This window comes from Dreissena polymorpha, chromosome 1 (assembly GCF_020536995.1).
Source record: "Dreissena polymorpha isolate Duluth1 chromosome 1, UMN_Dpol_1.0, whole genome shotgun sequence".
NCBI classification, from domain to species: domain Eukaryota; kingdom Metazoa; phylum Mollusca; class Bivalvia; order Myida; family Dreissenidae; genus Dreissena; species Dreissena polymorpha.
Genome location: NC_068355.1, coordinates 64141532 through 64152035, shown reverse-complemented (window position 1 = coordinate 64152035; position 10504 = coordinate 64141532). Strand labels below are relative to the sequence as shown.

General features: G+C 34.5%; 1 protein-coding gene across 1 annotated transcript; it reads left to right on the top strand.

Moving 5' to 3' along the window:
- The first annotated feature begins 622 nt into the window (after positions 1-622).
- On the top strand, positions 623-2819 carry LOC127862366 (neuronal acetylcholine receptor subunit alpha-3-like). The gene has a single exon (XM_052401482.1). The coding sequence runs from the start codon at positions 766-768 to the stop codon at positions 2164-2166; it is 1401 nt and encodes a 466-aa protein (XP_052257442.1). The 5' UTR covers positions 623-765; the 3' UTR covers positions 2167-2819.
- Positions 2820-10504: the final 7685 nt, after the last annotated feature.

The window sequence follows — 10504 nt, the reverse complement described above, 5'->3', positions numbered from 1 at the left end:
AATAAATTGTTCAAGATAGTGAACCCATTATGCGTACATATTTTAATTGAACGAAACACTTAGTTTCAATTACAATAGTAAAATAAGGTTTCCAGTCTGTATTGTATTTTCTATTTTAAAAAAGAGGCCGTTAAGCTATAATTGTCGTACATGTTCGTTTATAGTTGAAATAACTACTTGAATCACCATGTTAATTTGCTTTTAATGTACCTACTTTATTCAAACTAACATTTAAATATTTAAAAATCACCCCTGTCTTTTTAAAAACTGGAAATGAATTCCTCAAGTATATCGAACCGAAAACAAGCGCTGTTGTTCACAGGCGACGTTATATAAACCTAAACCACTCGCGTCGCGCAAATTTGATATTTAAATTATGCACATACAGATAAATGTTAAAACACTCGATTGCTTTTAGGAATACTCAATGGTTTGGTAATAAACTATGCACATAAATATTAATGTTTGGGCTTTACAGTTCGTCCTAATCAATTATGTGCTAATTCAAGTCAATGCTTCCTATTATCACCGTTTTGGATCGATAGACGTAGTTGGGCTGCTGCAAAAGTTGGATATGACACCACGATAGTACAGTTTTTCCCACACGGACGCTATTTGTGGATCGTAGGGTGTTGAAGGTTTTCGTACTTCATGTGGAAAGTTGACGATTTTTAAAGATATAACATATATAATGACAATTATAAATAAATTTACTCGTATTAATGAAAATGTCAAGAAATAATTCCGCAGGGTGGATATTTACGCATGAATAATGGAAGCGGAAAACATACGTTCTGTTTAAATTGTGTTGTCCATGTATACGCTATAATTTGTTCCATAACAAACGGACGCATTATACAAAGATATAAAATGCGTGTGGTGGAATATTTTTTTTACCTATTGGTTGTGTGTTCTCTTGATAGATTTTGTGTTCAGTGCGATAATGATTCACACACGGAATATGATTTACACGAGCGACTGTTCAAAATGTACAATTCGAACATAATGCCACGTAATGTGAAGTCGTCGGACCCGTTAAACGTCGGCATTGAGCTTTACCTGATGTCGATTGATGAAATTAATGAGGTCCGACAAACTATTTCCATAATTGCATTTTTAGAATTTACCTGGACGGACACTTTCCTAGCATGGACACCCTTTGAGTATTCTAATATAACCTCGATTAATGTAAAGGTAAAAGACATTTGGACTCCGGATATAGTTCTTGAGAGCACACTTGATAAACAGACGGATTTGCTAGATAAAGATGGGAATGCGATTATTTCATCAGATGGAAGTGTGCTCATGTGGCCGTATGGAAGGTACACTGTTTCTTGTAAAATATTTATTGGACAGTTCCCGTTCGACGAACAGACGTGTGTATTCGATTTTTTGTCATGGACTTTCCCGAGCTCGAATATTGTATTAAACAGTTCATCAACGGAAATAAGCAAGAAGTATTATAAGGAAAGTGGCGAATGGACGCTTAAACGCGGAAAAGTCATCAGCGAAAGTAGGCCAACCGGCGAAGACACATGGGATCATGTTGTCTTTACGATTGAGTTACAGCGAAAGTCATTGTTCGTCGTACTGAACATAATGCTTCCGATAATATGCATTTCGTTTCTGAACACGTTTTGTTTTATGTTGCCGTCAGATGGCGGAGAGCGAATAACATACTGCATCTCTCTATTTCTTACTCTGGCCGTGTTCATGACTATTGTCAATGACTCCCTCCCAGAAACCTCGGACGAGGTGTCAAAATTCGGCGTCTACATTGGTCTTCAACTAATCGGGTGCGGTCTGTCGATCATTGCTACTGTGTTTTCGCTGTACTGCTATCACAAAAGCGACCACAAACACGTGAATGTGTGCGTCCAGTTTTTTGTAAGAGCAATGTGCGTGAGCAGATGTCATCACACAAGTCGGCAGCAAGACATCAATAATGTCGATGAAAATACGTCTAACGGCGAATTCATAACAGCGGCGAGTGCTACGATCGTCGAGTGTGATACATGTCTGTCCGATGAAAATGGAACGATACATCAATCACCTCCGATTACCTGGAAAATGGTGTCCTTTGCGTTGGACCGATTATGTTTCATGGCTTCAATAGTGTGGCATGTACTTCTTATTAGTGTGCTTCTTGTCGTCATGGTTTCATAATAGCGCGGTGGGTGGAAATGGAGGGATCGTCGATGAAAACGAATTGTCAATACCGATATAAAAATACGATACCATTGAGCAATTAACGCTTTAAATTGTTCACCTGGGATTGGTATTTTATATTGATAGCGTCGATTCCTAGTTGATAAGTGCTGTTCAATGTGGACTGTTCGCTCTTACTATATAAAAACTTTATTTAATCAAGCCATGATGAGAAAAAATCGAATCTTTAATTAAGAGACAAATCAGCAAGGATGTAAGTGGAAATCCTTCAATACAGGATACTTCCTATGGGACACATGATCGCATACCTCAATTATCATTAAGTGGATGGGCAAACACATTAATTTAATTATTCAATACAGAATTCATGACATACATGATTCAAATAAGAATGCATGACAAAGCGTAACTTCAGAGGAAAAAAATGATTGTGAAATTATCTGAAGTTAAGGTTTTAAACTGTTTGTTTGGTTTTTGCAGTATTTTATTACGAGATTTATTGTTCACAGTGTATTACTTTATAAGTTGACTTGTGTAGCTTTAGACTCAGTTTTCAAGATCATGGTTCTAATATTCATAATTACATAATAACATTAAATAATTTGTAGGCTTAACGTGTGACACTTGCGAAAGAAAAAGAAAAATGTCTGCCAAACGATTTATTTAGAACATTGTTTCGTTTAATAATTATATAAGCTGAGCTGGACTACACGGCAGAGAGTATGTCTTGATATAAATGAAGGCTGGTTATCGACATGTTTTACTTACTCCACAGGTTTGCTTAAGCCGTCATTGGAAACAACATGAAGTCTTTATAGTAATTTGTAAATAAATTGATGATTATTGAATGTTTAGTTATTTTAAATGTGTACGGCTACGACGAAATTATACACATTAAATTTATAAGAGTATTTTTATTTTTGGAGACACCCAAATTCCACTGATTTTGAACATAAGTCCCGATGCATTTTTCAAAAATAAGAACATTAACAATTAGCAGTATGATTGCGTTTTCCGTTTGTAGTTACCGTAGTAGTTCATTATCACTTATTTATGTGGCATTATCCCTAAGGCACGAGCTATCTTATTGATTTGTATTGGGGGAAAAATCGCAGTCGATTTGAATTAAGTCGAGAGTTAATAACGACAAAGACATATCTGTTTGTCATTTTATGAAATGCGTTTTTATTATTTTCTTTTATTGTGTTTATCTACCTTAAGCATTGAATAAAATACACGTTTCAACATATGTTTAGCGCTGCATTTCGCGATATGTGTGCGTATGAAGGCCTGATATGAATGCAACTTTTGCATTATAACGGCAGCCGTTTATTGTAAAAGTTCGTGTCAGGTACATGGCATAATTATTTTCCTACCCAGGTCTCTCTGCAAGTTTTTACACATGCTCCATAATGCGAGTTAAATTAAAGATCAATTTGTGTATATTAAGTCGAACTATTAAAGGTCAATTTAATACATCAAAATGTAGATCCAGTAATAGTTCGTGTGCATGTTCTCCTCATTTTGTGTTGTTGTTTGTTACCTCCGTGCTTTGTAAGCCTTCACTAAATAATGAAAACAACACCATCATTTTTAATGACGTTAAAAAATATATTATTACGACAAAGCGATTCATTACTTAGCTAACTCTTCTTTTTTACATTTTGCTGGACAGGACTTAATACTATCTTTATAACTATCCTTTTTTGCATAAGATATATGTATATTTCCTATAAAATCATTAATTTTTTTTGTTTTATTATTATTATAACTAGAAGTATTTCTATTCGTTGTGAATACTGTTATTATTAGTAGTACTGCTGTCATCATATAATAAATATAATTATTGAGATTATGTTCTCAATTGTAAACTGTGTAAATGACATTATTAATATTTTATGTAAGTCTGTCACCATTACAACATGTTAGAACTTTGCAAGGGAAAGACCTCCGATAATGTTGAAGAACTTCAGGTCCAACCCTTTTACCATTATGTATGTATGGATCAATGTATATATTTGTACAATGTCAGTATTTGGAAATAAAATATGTTTAAAGTAAAGAACACTATAATTTAGAACTTAAACAAAAAATAATCGGTACGTTTTACTTATTTGTATGAGATTTTTTACAACAGAGATTGGCTATATATTTCCGAATGTTACACACTCAAGTACGACACAGACGATTTTGTTCAAGGTAATAGATTGTTCCTTCACTGCAGAATACCCCTACGTCAAGCATGATTCAGCATTCATCCCTACCGATTTGTTAATTTTAGTCTATAAACAACTCTTCTTTTTACACACTTTTACTAACGGCCATACAAACAGGCAAACCTCATCGGTCATGTTGGTTCAAACAGTATTGAAAGAAGCCATGCCAAATTTACATGGTCTGTGTCTCATAGTGCACACAGGAAATCCATTTACATACTATTGTCTTCGGTATTATGAATTGTATTGCTAATAAGAAGAATATGGACTATGATATTATTCTTCGAAAAAACAACGTGCTTCACCTATACAAATGGTTACATCAGACTGATTTTAAAGTATGAAGTGTATGAAAGTTTGTGCCGATATCTTAAGTTTTAAAAAATAAATCATTCAATACATCTGAAATCGTTGCCAAAATTTCAAGTTGCGTGCAGCATAAACGTGTAGATGAATGTGTTACACATCGATTTTGGCCAAGAACACATGCATATTAAATAAAGTAAATCTGATGTTTTTCAAATACCATAAGCGGCATAAACACTGCATTTTATGGACTAGTTCAAATTCGGAATAAACATTATTTTAACCAGTTATTTGAAAAAAGCAACCCTTACCGGTGTGTTTACACCCATTAAAGCTCAATTTTAAACCCCACAAAGTCACGATCCTGAACCCTGAATAACGCGCCTGTTTTATTTTTCAATAATTTCAAATTGGTTTATTTGCTTAATTTCTACATGTAATAATACCCTGTTTCTGAGTAACAAAATGTTATCCTTTAATAAACGCTGTTCATAGCACAAATAACAAACTATATGGATGCGCAGGCTGGCAATAAAAACTACTCTGTCCGCATATGAAATCTTAATCTGACCCATTTCCGTATGACACGGTTCTATTTTAAATCCTATTTAATCAGTAAACACAGTTTTGATAGTAGGGGTATACATATTCTGGTATAAAAGCGAGATTATACGATTTTGTGTATGTGTTAAATTGTAATATATTGATAAAATATGTTACAATGACACAAAAAAGGCAAGAAACAGTATACATTGAAGATGAATTTCATCAGATACAGCAAACACAAATAAGCGCCCCGAGCCGATTGTGACGAGTATTTTTCGTACATATTTTCCTACAATAACCGAAGCATTCGTCTTTTCTGTCTTCTCATCAACCTTTATATATATATATATATATATATATATATATATATATATATATATATATATATATATATAATAAATATTTGACAAAATCGTATAATCTCGTTTTAAAATACGCATAACATAAACCCATGTCGAAGTATTGTATGCACGAATTCATAAATTGAGTGTAATACACGTTTTGCTACTGCAAATTGCTTGTAAAATTAATATATCTATGTTGAGTAGACGTTTTACCCCAAGCTGTATGGCCCGGACGTTTCGCTCTACCAAATCTTCATTGTAATGCTAGTTGTATTTATGTTAATCAATTTGCGATAAAATACTAAACATTTATAACAAGCAAAAACTGTTTATATATGCTGAGGCTTGCTTGAGTAGTTAATGTAAATGATAAGAAACATTAAGGTTTAAGAATTAAAATGTCAATCCATAGTTATTATTGGACATTTTATTTCTTTCAACTCAATACTATAGTAAGACCGGGAGAGCCATCTTAATTAGGATACATAGGCGCTAGGATTAAAAGGAGATATTAAATTTGAGCATGTTATTAAATTCGACATAACATTAAACATAATAGAAAATGTCATATTTGTTTTTCTATTTAAGCTCTTGGGTTTGCATAACCCATGCTTGGAGATTTCAGAAGTGTCAAAGAAATTTTAGGAGGATTATTTTAGCAGCCAATCGCCATCATATGTATCATTTTATTTATGTATGCATAATATATTAAATTTAAAACTATGAATAAATTCTATTAGATGTGTGATATCATAGGTGGCTGTATTAAGTTGTAAAAAAACTTGTCAATTATAGGCCCAGACACAATTAGTCAACATTGCTACTCAATAACTGTGTTAAAGGGACTTTTTACGTTTTGGTAAATTGATAAAAAATTGAAGGTATGATACTTGCGAGTAAACATCAAATGAAAACAATTACTGTGCTTTAAATTATACTTTGTATGCATCTTTTGACGATTTAAAAACCTAAAAAATATACGCGTTACAAACGCGAAACGATTGAATAGTTCGAGAGTTCTGTTGTTATCGTTATTTTTGTGACACTACGGAATTTTATAAGGTATAAAATACACAACTAATTGTATGAGCACGGATGGTCGAGTGGTTTTGGCACCAGACGTTTGCTCCAAGGGTCAGTGCTTCGTGTAAAATTGAGGATAACTTTATTTTCTTTCTTTTATTCTATTCTTGTTTATTGTTATTTATTTAAACTTTTTTATTCCAGTGTTGACGTCTATCAATTTAAAGCATTTATTGAAAAAGTTCCAAACATGCCAATATCTATGAAAAGGTCCCATTAATAAAACTAATATCAGTCTGTTCAATATATCACTCAATTTATAACATGTAATTCATTTATCATAAACTGTTGAATAGATAACAATTAATGTAAAGCGTAAGTGAGTTAAACTATCAAATAAATGTTGTGTACATTGAAATATTTCATATAGTTTGATGGCGCACATAATGAGCTATGCCGTCCATTATCTTGCACAGCATGCTCTTACTTTTGAAACATTCTGTAATAGATATGATCCATCTAGCAGGGCGTGCACAAAAAATGAACCCGGGCTATGTTTAGCTGGCCTCTTTCTCCAACCCGGGCTACGTTAAGCTGGCCTCTTTCTCCAACCCGGGCTACGTTTAGCTGGCCTCTTTCTCCAAGATCAACTGGTAAATGAGCGTAATTATTTCGGTTTTTGCAATAGGTTGATGTTTGTAGACTAACGATAGTAATTAATGAGGCATAATATGTATTCTGTTGAAAAGGACATATTAAAGGGTAATTTCATTTGTTACACAGCTCAAGAGATACATAGTAATTGAGACTGCTATAGTGGACTAATTCATTCATAATTCAGTATGCGCATGCTGCTAATGTCTCCTGCGAGGAAATTCGACTTAGAGTCGCTTTCAAGGCGCGGTCTGACTCATGTCATGCACAATATGAATACCCGTTTTTTTGTCTAATGCAAGAGCGTTTAACAATGAACCGCTTTAATGGCGGTATATGACATCCCTGTTTCCGCCGTCCATTGTTCAGATCTTAGATTCAAGACCCCACTCCGTCCAGTAGGTCCAACTGTATTAAGAATGGTGTGGTAAATTCATACATTAAAAGTTAACAAACTGTTGGAAATATCTTACCGCTAATTAGAAAACGTTGGGCGGATAACAAAGTGGCATACATACAAAATGTATGTGTCAATCATAATAAATACACACATCTGGTTTAAAAATAGACATAACGACATCACATGTTTTAGCGTAATTTTGTTAAATCTACTGCTCAAGTAGCTTGCAATTTTTACACTTGACAATTCCATACACAAATTGCTGTTTTTACATGTGATTCCATATCAGTGTGTAATGTAGCAGGGTTAGGTATAAATGAGAACATGTACTGCCTTGCTATATAATCTAGATTTTATAGCGACGTTAAGTGTATGTATAATTTGGAACCGGGAGGTCCCGGGCTCATTTTTTTTCTGTGGTGGGGTATTTTTCTTACTGATTTAAAATTATAAAATAAAACTTTGAACCAAAAAATATTTGCCGGTTCTTTAATTTCCCTTGACATAAATAGTTTGTCAGAATTATTCATTTCTTCCTGATAAATTCCGTGCTGATTCAATAAAATCGAATTATACAGTCATTCTTATTTGAGTCCGTGCTTATTTAATTCGATGCCTTATATTAGCACCAATGTTTATCGATAGTTGTCGTAAGCTCCTCAGTGCAAGTTGGATAATACACCGTGTGATCATTCCCAGTCTAAAGCGATTCAGTAGTGCAATATATGACTCGTATAGTGGTGTAGTTTGAGCTTATATACGCTTAAAAACTATAACATATATAATCATATTTTCCGATAAACTAAATGCAACTTGTTACAACTGTCAAAAATAAAGAAATTCCACATTATGGATATTAACTCTCGACTTATATCTGGAAAGTATCAAAAGCTTTGCATTTTTGTAATGTTTAATTCTTTCAAGCTATATTGACACAAGGATAAAAGGAAACAGAATGCGGCTGTTCGTGTATTTTTTCATCCTCTGGGTTGTATGGTCTCTTCAATGTATTGGCGTTCGGAGCGATAATGATACACACACGGAATATGATTTGCACGAGCGACTGTTTGCCCTCTACAACTCGAACATAATGCCACGTAATGTGAAGTCATCGGACCCGTTTCAGGTCGGCATTGAGCTCTACATGATGTCGATTGAGGATATAAATGAACTTAAACAAACTATATCCATAATGGCATTTTTAGAAATAACCTGGAAGGACCGTTTCCTAGCATGGACACCCTTTGAGTATTCTAATATAACCTCGATTAATGTAAAGGTAAAAGACATTTGGACTCCGGATATAGTTCTTGAGAGCACACTTGATAAACAGACGGATTTGATAGATGAGGATGGGAATGCGATTATTTCATCTGATGGAAGTGTAATCATATGGCCGTACGACAGGTTCACTGTTTCTTGTAAAATATTTATTGTCCAATACCCTTTCGATGAGCAAATCTGTAAATTTGATTTTCTGTCGTGGACTAACCCGAGTTCGAATCTGGTGTTGAACAGTTCGTCAACGGAAACAAGCAAGAAGTATTATAAGGAAAGCGGCGAATGGGCGCTAAAACGCGGACTAGTTCTAAGCGAACGGAGGCCAACTGGCGATGACGCATGGGATCATGTTGTCTTTACGCTTGAGTTACAGCGAAAGTCTTTGTTTGTGGTACTGAACGTTATGCTTCCGATAGTATTCATTTCGTTTCTGAACACGTTCTGTTTCATGTTGCCGTCGGATGGCGGTGAGCGGATAACGTTCTGCATTTCTATATTCCTTACTCTGGCCGTATACATGACTATTATTAACGGGTCCCTCCCTAAAACATCGGACGAGGTGCCGATATTTGGCGTCTACATTTGTCTTCAACTAATCGGGTGCGGCCTGTCTATCATCGCTACGGTTCTGTCGCTGTACTGCTATCATGAAAGCGAAGACAGACCGGTATGCGCTTGCTTACAGGTTTTAGTAAGGGTATTGTGTATGCGCAGAGGTCATCAAAAATATCAGCAGCACGACATAAATAACGGAAAGGAAAACAATGTTGACGGAAAAATTATAAAGGAGGCTAATGATACAATCGACGACTGTGTTAAACGGAATAGCTTGACGCCCAATGTAAACGTTACGCTACAGCATTCGACTTCGATAACGTGGAGAATGGTTTCCTGTGCGCTGGACCGATTTTGTTTCATGGCCTCAATAGTTTGGCACGTAGTTCTTATTGGTGTTCTGCTATGCGTCATGTTTTTTATAAAAGCGCGGTCTATGAAATCATAGCTTCATGGCGAATTGTCGACGATACCTTCGGGAATTTAACGATTAATATTCATTAAGTGTTTCAGTAATTATTTTTGATGTAGTATTGTATAGTGTGGGTTGGTTGCTATTTAATAAAAGACAATTCATTATGGACTGATCGGGGAAATAATTAAGAGCTAGGTCCTTTTCCCCTAGATATGATAAAACATTTCAGAGGTCGTTATGTGACTAGACAAAGACAATTAATTTAATCATCAAATAGCATAACGGAATTTTAGAGAAATTAATTAATAGCGCGAATATTCAATTCCTGGGTTTGTTGTTTTAGTTTTTTTTCAGTAAATTGTCGGGCGGTTTATTTGACGCTATGAATCAATATATTAGTATTTATTTGTATATTCTTAAAACCTTTTTTACATACTGAGTGTACTTTACATTTGACAGGATTAAACTATGACACATTTTTGTATAAGAACAAGCAACAACAAGAATGCGAAGCGATATGTTTAGATATGTTTTCTGGTTAATCAAACGGTGACCTGTGGACACGGCGAAGTATGTCTTTTAAATTAAAGTTTGC